The 17,436-nt window shown below is 44.6% G+C and overlaps 1 protein-coding gene across 4 annotated transcripts in view; it reads right to left on the bottom strand.

Annotated features, from left to right (window-relative positions):
• Positions 1-5,716, bottom strand: part of SMAP1 (small ArfGAP 1) — a 256,284-nt gene extending 250,568 nt beyond the window's left edge. The window contains exons 1-2 of one of the 4 annotated variants that reach the window (XM_075862007.1): positions 5,242-5,716; positions 4,577-4,597 (exon numbers count right to left, since the gene is read on the bottom strand). In XM_075862007.1, the coding sequence (XP_075718122.1) occupies positions 4,577-4,597; positions 5,242-5,359 (139 nt within the window). In that variant the 5' untranslated portion in view covers positions 5,360-5,716. The remainder of the gene's footprint in view (positions 1-4,576; positions 4,598-5,241) is intronic. The other 3 variants (XM_075862009.1, XM_075862008.1, XM_075862011.1) reach the window with 3 other exon arrangements.
• Positions 5,717-17,436: the final 11,720 nt, after the last annotated feature.

The raw sequence follows: 17,436 nt of genomic DNA, 5'->3' as shown, positions 1-17,436 counted from the left end.
ATCACCAGTGCTGCGGATATAGGGAATTCAGACTTAGGCCTCATGCACACGACCGTATTTTTTCCCACCCGTAAATACTGGCGTAAATACGGGTCCCAGTGTCACACGTATTCGACCCGTTTTGCACCAGTATTTACGAACCCGTGCCCGTAAATATGGGTCCGGTGTCACCCGTATTCCACCCGTATTTACGGGCACGTTTTTGGCGGCAAAATAGCACTGCACTAATCGACAGCCCCTTCTCTCTATCAGTGCAGGATAGAGAGAAGGGACAGCCCTTTCTGTAATAAAAGTTAAAGAAATTCATACTTACCGGCCGTTGTCTTGGTGACGCGTCCCTCTCTTCACATCCAGCCCGACATCCCTGGATGACGCGGCAGTCCATGTGACCGCTGCAGCCTGTGATTGACCTGTGATTGGCTGCAGCGGTCACATGGCCTTAAACGTCATCCAGGACGTCGGGCCGGATGTCGAGAGGGACGCGTCACCAAGGCAACGGGCGGGAGACCGGACTGGAGGAAGCAGGAAGTTCTCGGTAAGTATGAACGTCTTATTTTTATTTTTTACAGGTTTATTCTGATCGGTAGTCACTGTCCAGGGTGCTGAAAGAGTTACTGCCGATCAGTTAACTCTTTCAGCTCCCTGGACAGTGACTATTTACTGACGTCGCTTAGCAATGCTGCCGTAATGACGGGTGCACACATGTAACCACCCGTCATTACGAGAGCTCCATAGACTTCTATGGACTGTCCGTGCCGTTATTACGGCCTGAAATAGGACATGTTCTATCTTTTTCAACGGCACGGGCACCTTCCCGTGAGAAAACGGGAAGGCACCCGTCGCCAATAGAAGTCTATGAGCCCGTTATTACGGGTCGTAATTACGACCCGTAATAACGGGAGTTTTTACGGTCGTGTGCATGAGGCCAAAGGCTATGTTCACATGCTTAACCAAAAAAAAAAAAAGGCTGAAAATACGTAGTTGTTTTCAAGGGAAAAAACTTCCGAATTGTCAGTCATTTTTTAAGCATCGAGCATTTTTTTCTGCTTTTTTAAAGCCGTTTTTGGAGCGGTTTTTCTATTAAGTCACTGAAAAACGGATCAAGCACTTCTTTTTACAAGGTGTTTTTTTTACAAGGCCGTTTTTAAACACAGCCAGGTAAAAAAATGCCCCGTGGGAACGGAACGCCGTTTTTCCCATTGAAATAAATTGGCAGGTGTTTGGAGGCGTTAAACCTCCGCATTTCTAGACGTTTTTTGGGCCGTATACGGACCGAAAAACGGCTTAAAATAGCCTGTGAACATACCCTAAGAAATTTACAGATAAATCTTAAAGCTCCACAGTGGTAGCTTCATTTTCAAGAGGTCGTCCACTTTGAACAATCCCTTTTTGTTAAAAGCATCCTGTCGGTAAGCTGAAGAATAGTGTATACCCAACTGATGGGTACCCCCACCCAGCAATAAACGGTGTGGGAACCTGGCAGCAAGAGTTCTGCAGTAACACCACAAGGGAAATGAGGCATGACAGTTCTAATTGAAATGTAATGCACAAACATGTTCGGCCCTACAAAGCACAAGATACTCTTTGTTGCCGCTCTCCAACATGGGATTTCTCCAATAGCGTATTTGAAAATGGGTTTTCTAAACTAAACAACCCCTTTAACCCTGGTAACAGAAAGCTTCAGACAGTAGAACTTGTTGATCTACAGACTGTGTGGGGCAAATCTCAGTTGTATGGTTACCTCCTGCCACTAGGATTGGACAGAATACTGCAGAGTTCAGGATCCAGTTAAAAGGGTTCAACTCCCAAAAAATTGTTGGCCTATCCACACAACCGGCCATCTATAGCTGATCAGTCGGGGTCCGAGGCCTTCCCCTTTTCACTTCAATGGCAGAAGGTTGTAATACTGTGAGCGCCGCTACAAGTATGTAGAAGGGGAACCAACGATCGTACAAGTGCTGCGGCACCAACAGCAGCTGATTGGCACCTTTAACCACTCCAGAAGTATTTTTTTATTTTATTTTTTATTTACATTTTATTTGGGGGGAACACTGTGAAAACAGACAGACATCCATAGAAAAGGAGCTAAAAAGTTAGATGAAGGCAGCCAATGTCTTGGAGCTTTGGCTACCTGGTTCCTACGACTTAACAGATCATGTATACAAATACACACAATAAATATGGCCTTGTGGAAAAAAGCAGACAGCAAAACTGAAATGGCCATTTTTACTGGAATGGTAACGTAATTGAATTTCCTTAATTTCTATAATGTTCAGATAATCGGCTACAACACTATTTTTACATCACAACCATTTCCTTAAGAACAGTGACACATAAATAACCGGCTACAGCTGCTGGTGACAAGGATCATCATCGACTTCCTGCAAATAGAATCAGACATATAGACAAAGTCATCAGGCGTGTCACGTGTCTCCTGCACCAGAAGGCCTACAATTCTCAGTACCAAGTCTATTCATGTCCCAGTGAACGAAAGCTGGTATAGACCAAGAACGCATCTTACAAGCAAAACTGCTTTGACCTTTAATTGCATAAAACAAGTAAATATAAAAGGATTTAATACTCAACCATCTCCAAGAGAAATTTACATAACAGTCAAGAAAGTATTAGTCACGAGATGCATATTTAAATGGACGCTAACTCTTCAAACAACTTCTAATCTCATAATATATCGGATATAGAACAAATTTGTAATTTGCTTACTGTTAAATTGTACTTGTTTGATCAATGCAAAGTGTGAAGTTACTGCCACTAGGTGTCTCCATTACTGTGATCTGCTGTCTGTCCATCCGTGTTGTCAAACAAAGTCTGTCCCTAGTTACAGACAACCTGCAGAAGGTGGGGGTATGCCTCTTCACTGCATGCCAATGCAAGTCTTAGGAGAAGGGAGGGGCAGCAGATGAAGGGTGTAAAGAGAACGAGCCATACACAGACAAGCTGCCAACAAGTCTATGGAGAGGGGGGGGGGACGCAGTAGCAGAGTGAAAAAGATGCTGCAGCAGCTTCCTGATAAATTATATGTCACACCAGTGCTGGATTAACAGCTACACTGCTCATTACTGCAGTATTATCTTCCTCCATGTTCCTGCCTGAAACATATATGTGATAGATAGAGCTAGGAGGGCAGGATTCTGCTCTTCTACGTGTGCAGTCAGTGTACAGAAGACATGATAGCCGTTTGGCCCCCACCCACTAGCTCAGAGAAAACTAATAAAATTAGAGATAGAGCCTGCAAAAGGAAAAACTGCTAAAAAAAAAAATGCCACTTACAAGTCATATAATGTCCAGAAATAGTGTTAACCCTCACGTACACATGACAGCGTATTCTGAAAAGTCACCTGAAAAGTTAGGTACGCTTTAAAGTTTAAAAGCATCCTTACAATAAACTTTTATTTACTATGTTGTACACATGTACTTTACTATATGCAAGTACATGGGGCAAGCCAACCAAGTTTAGCGATGCGCTTCAGTATTTTTCCCTGCACAGCAGCAACCTGGCCAACCACTGTGCAAGGAACTGCAGCATGGCACCATTCAACTGACTGGTGCCATGCTGCAGTTCACTGCACAATGCACAGCGGGATGGCCGGTGGCAGCACTGTGCAGGGTAAAATTAGATGGGGACGCAGCTCTAAATCAGTGCTGCTGCCCCTTAATTCTCAGGATTGCGGTTCTCAGAGGTTGAGCCTAGCTATTTGCCATCACTTTAAAAGAGGAATAAAGAAATGTCACTGTATTTTTATTTCAGGGCTAATATGGGTCTCCTCAGGGTATGTTCGCATGGCTTATTTTCGGGCCGAAAAATCGGAAACCGAACGCCTCCAAACATCTGCTTATTGATTTCAATGGGAAAGACGGTGTTCTGTTCCGACAGGGTGTATTTTTACACGGCCATTTTTAAAAAGATACGGTTTCCGTTTGCCTTTCCGTTGAGGGGTTAACCCGACGGAAACCTACGACGGAACCCCTCAACGGAAGGGCAACGCTGATGTGAACGCAGCCACTGTCTCAGTTTGACAAGTTTCAATTAAAGATCTGTTTTTTCAACAAGACAGACAAACTGAGAAAACATAGTATGAACCAAGCCTTACATGGTGGACAATTCATATGAACGCTGTGTTACACTACATCTCCCCCCATCTGCAGCTGCTCTATGCAACATCACCTGATCAGCAGCCAGACATTGAGATATCAGCTGATGGAGAACTCCTATCCGGATGAGGTTTGTAGGCTCAATAACTATTCTATGAACATTCTCAGCTTCGGACTGTTACCAGGGTGATGGCAGAATGGTCTTGTAAGTAAAGCCAAGTGCAAATAGAAAATCAAAACCTACATGAGCACTTATTGTACAAGGTAGACGTGTCATTGCACACACAGCCCAAAGGACTTGTGGAATATTTTAGATATAAGCCAACAGCTCCTCGTTTCACGGAGCCTATGGACTGCTGGACCTTCGTACCTGAGGATCCCCTACTCTGTCGCTGATCATAAACTGACAACTCATCAAGTCACTAATGTCCCTGATGACATTCCAATATAGTAACAGTATACGCACCATCAATATGAGTCATGTGACCTAGAATTACAAGTTATAATTATGAATATTAGTGTGAAATGTCCTACAAATGTACGTCATATATATTATATTTATACCAGGGCAATTCTGGTGACAATGTCAATGACTGATCATAGAACATGGTAAACTGGGGAAGGGGGGAGTAGGCTGGGTGACAAGACTAACTACAGACATCCCTGGAGCCAGCCTATACACATGTAAGATGGCAGCAGATAAATGGGAGTACACATTACATATACAGGATACACTCATATAAGAGATGGCAGCAGATAAATGGGAGTATACATTACATATACAGGATACACTCATATAAGAGATGGCAGCAGATAAATGGGAGTACACATTACATATACAGGATACACTCATATAAGAGATGGCAGCAGATAAATGGGAGTATACATTACATATACAGGATACACTCATATAAGAGATGGCAGCAGATAAATGGGAGTACACATTACATATACAGGATACACTCTCATATAAGAGATGGCAGCAGATAAATGGGAGTACACATTACATATACAGGATACACTCTCATATAAGAGATGGCAGCAGATAAATGGGAGTACACATTACATATACAGGATACACCTCATATAAGAGATGGCAGCAGACATTACATATACAGGACACACACTCACCTTTAGCCTCGCAGTCAGCGCAGTACTTGTTGTCATCCTCCCGGAGCATCCGAGACAGGATAGCCTGGTGCTGTTCGTTCAGCTTCTGGGCCTTCTCCCTCTCTGAGCGTGTGGTCATGTCTGCGGGCAGTAAGTGGGGACTCTGGTAAGAATGACAGCTGTGGCGGGGCGGCTGTGAGCGTCAGGCGGCAGCAGTCACGGTGCATACAGTGTGAAGCACCGCGGGATAAGCAGACACAGACGCCCCCCGTACACAACGATATGGACTGGGGGAGAGGAGGGAATTACAGCAGCCTCCGCTCACTCCTGTCTCACTGTCACACACGACACTTCCGGGAACCTTACACTATGACGTCGGTATCCTCGACAGTCAGCAAATCAAACTTCGGCCGGCGTGTTGACGTCATTGAACTCCATCCAAACCCCTCCACATCCGCTGAAGACCCCGCCCCCTGCCGCCGGCTTGTTCATAGTTGTGACCGAATTGTGCTGCGGTGCTTCAACAGGTGTGTGGAGGGCGTGGCCCGGGACGTCATCGGCGTGACGTGTCCAGAAGTAGGATCCTAGTCACAAGGACTTCGCACTCTTCTGGTAGAGGGACCCTCTGATCTATCCCAGTGGCGTTGCTGAGGTCTTAAAAGATCCGGGCCAGAAGCCCCGAGACATAGCTTTACCCCCCCACCCCTCGCCCTAATATAAAAACATTTTTACATACATATCGGAGATGGTATAACTTATAAGACTAAGGCTGGGTTCACACAGAGTTTTTTGCAGGCGAAAATTCTGCCTCAAAATTCAGTTTTGAAGTTTGAGGCAGATTTTCCTCTGCCTGCACGCCGATTTTCACGGCTTTTTTTGCCAGCGGCCAGTGGCGTAGCTATAGGGGTCGCAGCGGTCGCAATTGCGACCAGACCCCGAAGCCAGGGGGGCCCTCGGCCCCCCCGCACCACATCAATAAAAAGTTACTATAGGAACTTGGGCCGCGGGCCCCTTTTACTATAGTAACGACAGTACTTACCTTCCTGCTTCCGGAGAAGCAGCGGAGGTCCTGACGTCACAGCGCTGTGCGCAGCGCATTACGTCGCAACGCTATGTGCCGCGCACAACATCGTGATCCCGGATAGTCAGGACATCCGCCGCGGCTGAAGAGGAGGGTAAGATTAATATCCCTGTCTGCTGAAGCGGATTGGCGGGGTACGACTCCCGGGAGCCGGCCAATCAGCTGTTTTGAAGGGGCCGCAGCACTCGTACGAGAGCTGCTTCCCCTTCATTCCGGTCACCACTCACACTGTGAATCCGTGTCAGCGATTCACAGTGTGAGCGAGTAAGTGAAATGAAGGGGAAGCAGCTCTCGTACAAGTGCTGTGGCCCCTTCAAAACAGCTGATTGGCCGGCTCCTGGGAGACGGACCCTGACACATCAGCTATTGATGGCCTATCCTGAGGATAGACAAAATAGACGAGGAGACAGCACTTCCAAAATATGTCAGCTTTTTAATCACCCGTGCGACGTTTCAGTCCAGCAGGACTTTTCTCAAGCATGAAAAGTCGCACGGGTGATTAAAAAGCTGACATATTTTGGAAGTGCTGTCTCCTCGTCTATTTTGTCTATCTGATATTGGGGACCGCGGATCCGGTCCTATTGAGGCGTGCACCCACTTGTGGTCCAGTGCTGTGGTAATTTTCTGCTTTGGATATATCCTGAGGATAGGCCATCAATGTTTAGGGACTGGACAACCCCTTTAAGCCTACGATGTAGCAGGCTTAGAGGGCCCATGAGACAGGATCACAGATTGTGTGATGCTGTCTGCTGGGCCCTGTATCTAAGCCAATCACATGGTAGGCTTAGATACATGGCCCATGTGTGATCCTGTCTGATGGGCCCTTTATATAAGCGTACCACACGGTAGGTTTAAATACAGGGCCCCAGCACACAGTAATCTTATACTGTATAAGATTAATGTCTGCTGGACTCTGTATCTAAGCCTACCTAGTTTTTTTGTGTGTTTTCTTACAGGTTCGGTCGTTGGACTGGTCGTTGGTGTGTTTTTTTTTTATTTCAATAAAATATTTTTTCTATGTCTTTGTGTTGTTTTTTTGACAGCATCCATTGCTAAGCGGGGCTTAGTGTTAGCCGGTGCAGAGGCTAACACTAACCCCCATTATTAGCCCAGTTCCCACCGCCACCAGGGGTGCTGGGAAGAGCCAGGTACGATCCAGTACTTGACCATCTTTAGCGATGGTCGGGCAATGGGGCGGCAGCAGGCTGGTATTATCAGGCTGGGAAAAGCCAGAAACAGTGGCCCCTACCACCCTGGTAATGCTAGGCTGCTGCTGCTTTAGGCTGGGTTCACACGAACTATTTTCAGATGTAAACGAGGCGTATTATGCATCGTTTTACGTCTGAAAATACGGCTCCAATACGTCGGCACACATCTGCCCATTCATTTGAATGGGTTTGCCGATGTACTGTGCAGACGACCTGTCATTTACGCGTCGTCGTTTGACAGCTGTCAAACGATGACGCGTAAAATGACTGCCTCGGCAAAGAAGTGCAGGACACTTCTTTGCAACGTAATTTGAGCCGTTCTTCATTGAAGTCAATGAAGAACAGCTCAAATGATCGGCCGTCAAAGACGCCTCGCATAATGCCAGGAGGAGCTTTTCAGACGTAAAAGCCAATTATCGTGTGCACATACCCTTAGGGTATGTGCAGACGGTGAGAGGCTTTTACGGCTGAAATGACAGACTGTTTTCAGGAGAAAACAGCTGCCTCGTTTCAGACGTAATTCCTCCTCCTCGCATTTTGCGAGGCTTCTCTGACAGCCGTAAATTTTGAGCTGTGCTTCATTGAGTTCAATGAAGAACGGCTCAAATTACGTCTGAAAGAAGTGTCCTGCACTTCTTTTGACGAGGCTGTATTTTTACACGTCGTCGTTTGACAGCTGTCAAACGACGAGTAAATGACAGGTCGTCTGCACAGTACGTCCGCAAACCCATTCAAATGAATGGGCAGATGTTTGCCGACGTATTGTAGCCCTATTTTCAGACGTAAAACGAGGCATAATACGCCTCGTTTACGTCTGAAAATAGGTTGTGTGAACCCAGCCTTATTGTATCCGGCTGCTTATGAAAAATGGGGGGGACCCCACGTCATTTAAAAAAAATAAAAATAATTGGAAAGAACAATGTGGGTTCCCCCCAATTTTCATAACCAGCCAGATACAACACAGCAGCAGCAGGCAGCATTACCAGGGTGGGGATGGCCACTGTTTTTGGCCTTCCCCAGCCTAATACTACCCGCCTGCGTCCGCCCCGGTGCCTTACAGTCACTACAGATGGTCGGGTACTGGTTCGTACCCGGCTCTTCCCAGTACATCTGGTGGCGATGGGTACCGGGGTAATAATGGGGGTTAGTGTTAGGGAGGATTTACACAAACGTGTAATATGTCCGTGCAACGTGCGTGATTTTCACACGCGTCGCACGGACCTATGTTAGTTTATGGGGCCGTGCAGACTGTCTGTGAGTTTCACACAGTGTGTGTCCGCTGCGTGAAACGCACGACATGTCCTATATTTCTGCGCTGTTCGCGCATCACGCACCCATTGAAGTCAATGGGTGCGTGAAAATCACGCGCACCACACGGAAGCACTTCCGTGGGACGCGCGTGATTCTCGCAACAGCAGTAAAAAGTATGAATGAAAACAGAAAAGCACCACGTGCTTTTCTGTTTACAAACATACAGAGTGTCATAATGATGGCGGCTGCGCGAAACTCATGCAGCCACGCATCATACGGGGATGACACACGGAGCTGTTAAGTGCCTTTTGCGCGCGCAAAACACACACGCTTGTGTAAATCCGCCCTTAGCCTCTGCACCTTCTAACATTAAGCCCCGCCTTAGTAATGGAGGTTGTCAATCAGCCAGCGGCCATTACTAAGCGGTAATTATAAAGTTTAAAAAAATACAAGCACATAGAAAAAATATTTTATTGAAATAAAAAAACACAACCCCCATTAACCATTTTATTGAGAATAAAAAACCGCTGTCATTGAAGTCCTGGAATCCGAAGTCCAACAACCGAACCTGTAAAAAAAACACAAACACACAAAAATAATTAGTAACACATAATGAAGCAAAATTATTATTCTTACCTTTCCTGGTTCCAGCGCTGGAGCCGCAATGTCAGCGAGCTGTGCCCTGTATCTAATCCTATCATGTGTGATACTGTCTGCTGGGCCCTATATCTAATCCTATCGTGTGATACTGTCTGCTGAGCTACTGTATCTAATCCTATCATGTGTGATACTGTCTGCTGAGCCACTGTATCTAATCCTATAATGTGTGATACTGACTGCTGAGCCACTGTATCTAATCCTATAATGTGTGATACTGTCTGCTGAGCTGTGTATCTAATCCTATCATGTGTGATACTGTCTGCTGGGCCCTATATCTAATCCTATCATGTGTGATACTGTCTGCTGAGCTACTGTATCTAATCCTATAATGTGTGATACTGACTACTGAACCACTGTATCTAATCATATAATGTGTGATACTGTCTGCTGAGCTGTGTATCTAATCCTATAATGTGTGATACTGTCTGCTGAGCTACTGTATCTAATCCCATCATGTGTGATACTGTCTGCTGGGCCCTATCTCTAATCCAATCATGTGTGATACTGTCTTCTGGGCCCTATCTCTAATCGAATCATGTGTGATACTGTCTGCTGGGCCTTATATCTAATCCCATCATGTTTGATACTGTCTGCTGAGCCACTGTATCTAATCCTATCATGTGTGATACTGTCTGATGGGCCCTATCTCTAATCCAATCATGTGTGATACTGTCTGCTGGGCCATATATCTAATCCTATCATGTGTGATACTGTCTTCTGGGCCCAATATCTAATCCTATCATGTGTGATACTGTCTGCTGAGCCTCTGTATCTAATCCTATCCATAGTTTATAGGGTCGTAGTGCTATAGATATGCTATGCTGTCTCCTATACACACACACACATTTTTTTTTGGGGGGGGGGGGGGTATATGTATTGGGGCTATTTCCCCTGACACTTTAAGTCCTTAGTGACGCCCCCGGCTGCTAGTGCTGCATTGTTGGGTCACTTAGGAGACCCAGCGATGCAGCTGAAAGCTGCCGACGGTCGGCCATGAGAAGTTTGCGGGGTGGGGGGGGCCCAATAAGAACTTTTGCATCAGGGCCCATGAGCCTTTAGCTACGCCACTGCCCGCGGCTATTGAGCGCTGCGGGCATAAAACTCTGCGAAATACGCTTTCTCTGCCTTCCATTGATGTCAATGGGAGGTCAGAGGCGTAAACGCCAGAAGATAGGGCATGTCCCTTCTTTCTCCGGCGAGACTGTTTTACCGCTCGCGGGAATAAGACGCCTCCGCCTTCCATTGAAATCAATGGGATTCATTTTCGGCCGTTTTTTTGACGAGTTTTCCGCGTCAAAATACTTGTAAAAAAACTCAGTGTGAACATACCCTAAGGCTCCTATGGCTACACCGCTGGATGGAATTGGATGCATTGTCTCAGCAGAAAGTATCATACATGACAGACTTAGATACAGGGCCCCAGCAGACAGTATCACACATGATAGGCTTAGATACAGGGCCCCAGAAGACAGTTTCACACATGATAGGCTTAGATACATGGTCCCAGCAGACAGTATCACACGTGATAGGCTTAGATACATGGCCCAAGCAGACAGTATCACACATGATAGGCTTAGATACAGGGCCCCAGCAGACAGTATCACACATGATAGGCTTAGATACATTGCCCAAGCAGACAGTATAACACATAATAGGCTTAGATACATGACCCCAGCAGACAGTATCATACATGATAGGCTTAGATACATGGCCCCAGCAGACAGTATCACACATGATAGGCTTAGGTACATGGCCCCAGCAGATAGTATCACACATGATAGGCTTAGATACATGGCCCCAGCAGACAGTAACACACATGATAGGATTAGATACATTGGCTCAGCAGACAGTATCACACATGATAGGCTTAGATACATGGCCCCAGCAGACAGTATCACACATGATAGGCTTAGGGTCATTCAGACGAGCGTGAGTCTCGTCCATGTGCTGTGCTTTGAAACAACGCACAGCACACAGACCCATTGATTTCAATGGGGCTATTCACACATGCGTGAGTTTTCATGCAGCGAGTGTCCGTTGTGTGAAACTCATTGCATGTCCTATACTGGTGTATTTCACGCACCTAGCCGCCCATTGAAGTCAATGGGTGTGTGAAAACCACGGACAGCACACGGACGACATCTATGTGCATGTTTCACACATCAATTACATTGAAAAAAAAAAAGGGCTTGCGAGTGCCTGAAAAACACATGCCACACGCGAAGCACAGTGATGCAAAACGTAACGCACACGACCAGATTTACATGCGTTTTTTTACGTAAATCTGTCACGCTCATGTGAATGTAGCCTTAGATACAGGGGGCCCTAAGTAAGTATCCTAGCACTAACCCTCAGGGGCAAATTTGGCATTTCTGGGGCCCCAAGCAAAGTTGTCTCGGGGCTGTAATCAAAGACACCTATACAGCGTTCCCCACACAATGCCTCCTGTATATAGTGTCACAATCCCCCTGTATATAGTGTCACAAACCCCCCTGTATGGTCCCCCCGCCATACATCCCCCTTGTAGACCGTTCCATGCAGTTGCCTGTAGGTAGTCCCACATACCCACCTTGTCTCAGCAGACAGTATCACACATGATAGGCTTAGATACATGGCCCAGCAGTAAGTATCCTCATACTAACATATGTTCACCCCCCAAAAAATGTGTGTGCGTGTATATATATATATATATATATATATATATATATGAGACAGCATATCTATAGCACTACGACCCTATAGCTATGGGTAGGATTATATACAGTGGCTCAGCAGACGGTATCACACATGATTGGATTAGATATAGAGCCCAGCTCGCTGACATTGCGGCTCCAGCGCTGGACCCAGGAAAGGTAAGAATAATAATTGTTTTGCTTTTTATGCGTTACAAATTTTTTCGGTGTGTTTGTGTTATTTTACAGGTTCCGCTGTTGGACTACTGCAGAGTCTGGGACTACTTTGATTACGGCTTTTTTATTCTCAATAAAATGGTTAACGAGTGTTGTGTGGGATTATTTCAATAAAATATTTTTTCTATGTCCTTGTATTTTTTTAAACTTTATTACTATCACCTTATTAATAGCTGCTGGCTGATTGACACCATCCATTACTAAGGCGAGGCTTGGTGTTAGCCGGTGCAGAGGCTAAGGGTATGTTCACACGGCCTATTTACGGCCGTTTTTCGGCCCTTAAACGGCCGAAAAATCGGAAGCAGAATGCCTCCAAACATCTGCTCATTGATTTCAATGGGAAAAACGGGGTTCTGTTCCGACGGGCCGTTTTTTTACACGGCCGTTTTGAAAAACGGCTGCATATTAAAACGGCTGCGAAAAAGAAGTGCAGTTCACTTCTTGGGACATTTTTGGAGCCGTTTTTCATTGACTCTATGGAAAACAGCTCCAAAAACGGCCGTAAAAAACGCAGTGAAAAACTCAGCGAAAATTGCGAGTGGCTTAAAAAAGTCTGAAAATCAGGAGCTGTTTTCCCTTCCGTATTTTGAGACGTTTTTGAGTTTTACCCTGCCACCGCCACCAGGGGTACCAGGCAGAGCTGGGTACGATCCAGTACCTGACCATCTGTAGTGATGGTCGGGCACTGGGGCGGCCGCAGGCTGGAAAAGACCAAAAACAGTGGCCCTTCCCACCCTTGTAGAGCCAGCCTGCTGCTGTGTTTTATCTGGCTGGTTATGAAAAATGAAGGGGACTGCACAACGTTTATCCCATTTTTATTTTTATTTTTTTAAATTACAGTGGGGTCCCCCCCATTTCTGATCTAATCGAAGTAGTCCTCGAATCTGACGTAGTCCAACGACCAAACCTGTAAAAAAACACAAAAAAAAACCAATACTAAAACGTGGTAGGCTTAGATACAGGGCCCATGTGTGATACTGTCTGTTAGACCATGTATCTAAACCTACAACAAGGCAGGCTTAGATACAGGACCCCAGCAGACAGTAATCTTATAATGTATAAGATTACTCTCTGCTGGGTTCCTGCATCTAAGGGTATGTGCACACGATAGCTGGCTTTTACGTCTGAAATTACAGACTGTTTTCAGGAGAAAACAGCTCCGTAATTGCAGACGTAGTTGCTCGTCCTCGCATTATGCGAGGCGTCATTGACGCCCGTAATCTTGAGCTGCTCTTCATTGACTTCAATGAAGAACGGCTCAAATTATGTTGCAAAGAAGTGTCCTGCACTTCTTTGCCGAGGCAGTCAATTTACGTGTCGTCGTTTGACAGCTGTCAAACGACGACGCGTAAATGACAGGTCGTCGGCAAACCCATTCAAATGAATGGGCAAATGTTTGCCGACGTATTGGATCCGTATTTTCAGACGTAAAACGAGGCATAATACGCCTCGTTTACGTCTGAAAATAGGTTGTGTGAACCCAGCCTTAGCCTGCCTTGTGGTAAGCTTAGATACATGGTCCAACAGACAGCATCACACATGGGCTTAGATACAGGGACCATGTGTGATACTGTCTGTTGGACCCTGTATCTAAGCCTACCACATGTTAGGCTTAGATACAGGGCCCCAGCAGTCAGTAATCTTATACAGTATAAGATTACTCTCTGCTGGGATCTAAGCCTGCCTTGTGGTAAGCTAAGATACATGGTCCAACAGACAGTAGTATACATGGCCCTGTATCTAAGCCCATGTGTGATGCTGTCTGTTGGACCCTGTATTTAGGCAGGCTTAGATACAGGACCCCAGCAGGCAGTAATGATGTTACACTTACCCTGCTCTTCGGTGCAGCAGATGACCCGACACCATCCAGCGTCGTGATGTCATTACACGAGAAGATATCAGGACTTTCGCTGAGCTCGGGAAGGAGGGGAAGTATGTGTTGTAACTATAGTAACGGGCCCGTGTATTTTATGACATGCCCCAGTTACTATAGTACATTTCTATAGCAGTGTGGGGGCCTTTGCGACCCCTGTAGCGGCAGTCGCCCTGGTCTATCTAATATGCAGCCAACAAATAGCTTCCCATTAAAATCAATTGGAAAAACTGCGTTTTGTTCAGACGGGGCGTTATTTTAGTATGGGAGCATGGCCGAAAAAATGCAAAAGAACTGACATGTTCCATAATTTTCTGAACATTTCTATGGCACGCACTCCATAGCGATATGGAAAGGTGTCCGCAGCCAATAGAATTGAATGTGTCCGTAATTACAGACCAAATCAGGGTCCGCAATTACGGATTATTTTTACGGTCATGTGCATGGGGCCTACCTCAGTAGCAGGAGCCCAGCGGCAGAACGTAGGGCGGGAGTCAGAGGTGGGACCTGCATCTAAGACATTTTTTATGACATATCCTGTGGATATGTCTTACATGTCCGAGATGAGATTACTTTTCTAAGTAAGGAAAACAGTTGAAGTGATTTGCCAAATATATTAAAGGATATGTAAACCTTTGAAATAATTTTTATTAATAAAAAGGGTCAATCAGTGTTTTGTGCAACTTTATAATTCGTTTTTATTAGGGTGTGTTCACATTCATTCATTGGTTCCGTCAGAACTTTCCTTTGGGGGAACCCATGAACGGAAAGGCAAACTGAAACCATAGCTTCCGTTCGCATTACCACTGATTACATGGCAAGGGCCTGTTCACATCAGCGTTCGGTTTCAGTTGATATATTATGTTGACAGTCAAAAAATAAAAGCCCACCTGTACTAAGCAGTTGACCCCGGATTTTAAAGAAGCATCAAAAGTGAGTGTGGTGGATTATCCAAGATTTCAGTTGATAGGAATCCAACTTTTGACACCCCTGCCGATCAGCTGCTTTAAGTGGCGGTGGCGTTCATACAAGCGCCGCAGCCTCTTCATTGTTTACATAGGTCTCTTTCCTGTTCGTTATAACCTATGTATATATATATATATATATATATATATATATATATATATATATATATATATATATATATATACACTATATATACACATCCCGAGCATATATCTACAGCATAAGACAAAAGAAATGTGGTCACAAAACCAAAATTGTCTAATGAACCTAATCAGTAATCAATAACTCAGAAATAAATTGATAATAAACTTTAATAGTCCCCCTCAAGAGGACAAAATACCCCACTACAATTATTAGACAAACATTGTACAAAATAGTTAAAAAAACATAGATAAAAACGGTGAAAACAAGCCACACTAATCCAAAAGTCAATACTAGAATTACTAATGTAATCTCTTATTAATTGTACATCAGAGGGCAGAATATACCTAGGATCGTCCCACTGATTGTACCACGGTTCCAATCAGTCTAAAGCAACAAAGTGCAAAAATTCAAGAAAAATATTAATAAGACTGATTAAATACCTGACATGATGGCAGATGAGGAAGTATGCACCTGAGGAGACACCTCAACGCGCATTTCGCACACCCTTCGTCAGGAGGTGACTCTTTTCTGTTCGTACTTGCACACGTTGTTACCTTCGTATCGGCTGTGCAGGGTATTCAAGTGATTGGAACAAGGTTGCAACAGCTTGCACAGCTGCTGTAAAAGTAATAGCGTATACAAGTATGAACACTAACGAAACCCAATGTAAACTATGAAGAGGCCGCGGCGCTTGCACGAATGCCACGGCCACTTACAACAGCTGATCGGCGAAGGTACCAAGTGTCAGACCCCCCCCCCCCCCCATCTAATATTGATGGTCTATCTTAAGGATAGGCCATCCATTTTGAAATCCCAAATACACCCTTTACAGTAACCTAGATGAAAATGGCCCAAATTTTAAAGTCAGTACACGAGCCATAGATTTTGGTGGGAATTTATTAAGGCTGGATTCACACCCAGCATTTTACTTAGTTTTTGGTGGTGTTTTTAATAGAGTTTTTCGTGGTGCATCCAGATGTTACATTAAAGTCTTTAGTAAAATTGAAAAAGCACTACATACAAACAAAATTTTGTTTGTGGTATTTTTTTTGGCCAATTTTGTGGCCACTGGTGTTTTTTCCAAACGAAGCATACTCTGGATATGGCCTTTTTTTCAAGCATTTTTTCCCATTGGCTTCCCTATAGGATTTTTTAAAAAAAACTCCAGAAAAAAAAAGCATGTACAAAATTACACTAAATGAAAAACGCATTGTTACATGTTCCATCTTAATAACGCTAGCATTTTTTAATGCAGTTTAATTTGCCAAAAACATTTTAAGTGTGAAAGAGGCATAATACTGTCATTTGATACGCCAGCCTTAATCTAAAAAACGCTGGAGTAAGATGCGCTTAATTTATTAACGGTGCATGCGTCTTAATAAATTTGACGCAACTCTGGCAGGCCGTGTACCAGAAAATAAAATCTACGCCAGGCAGAAGTCGCAAAAGGACCAAAAGTCGCAATTTGCCAGGTGAGAGAATTTGACAGCACCCTAAAAAAAGGGGGCTTAAAAATGTAGGAGGAAATCATAGGAGCTGATGTAGATACCAAGGTAGAGGCCTTTTCCGGGCCCTAAAATTAAAAAAATAAATGAAACTTTTTTTTTTTTATGTCCGTTCGATCGGGAGGGCTGCAGTTGCATTGTGGCGCACGGCCACTGGAAAGATGCGACAAACTCAGCGGAGCAGAAATCTTAGACTGGTATATGAAACGCCAGTCTTAGTAAATCTACCCGAGTGTTTAATACATTCCCGCCTTGATTTTCTGCCAAAAGTGCAAAACACGCCAAATTTTTTAGAGGTGTGCGCCTTTATTAATTTTTTGCAAATCACTCCAACAAACTCCTATACTTAGACTGGCATAAGATACATTAGTCTTCGTAAATGTGGGCCAAAATTAACGCCTGCTCATTTGTGCCATTTCAACCTATAAATGTAGCTTAAACTATGTCTCCTTGAAGACCCACTTTTCACATTGCTTTGCGATTTTTCCAAAGTGTCAAAGTCTATGACAAACCCTGGCGTAAACTGCATAATAAATGTGGGCCTTTGTACTTGGTTATAAGGCGGTCACACGATGTATCACTTTTTCAATAAATTACCCCCAGTACCAAGTTTCCTTTC

This window comes from Rhinoderma darwinii, chromosome 4, assembly GCF_050947455.1.
Source record: "Rhinoderma darwinii isolate aRhiDar2 chromosome 4, aRhiDar2.hap1, whole genome shotgun sequence".
Taxonomy (NCBI): Eukaryota; Metazoa; Chordata; class Amphibia; order Anura; family Rhinodermatidae; genus Rhinoderma; species Rhinoderma darwinii.
Note: the sequence above shows the minus strand (reverse complement) of the source record. Positions and strands in the feature narration are given on the sequence as shown.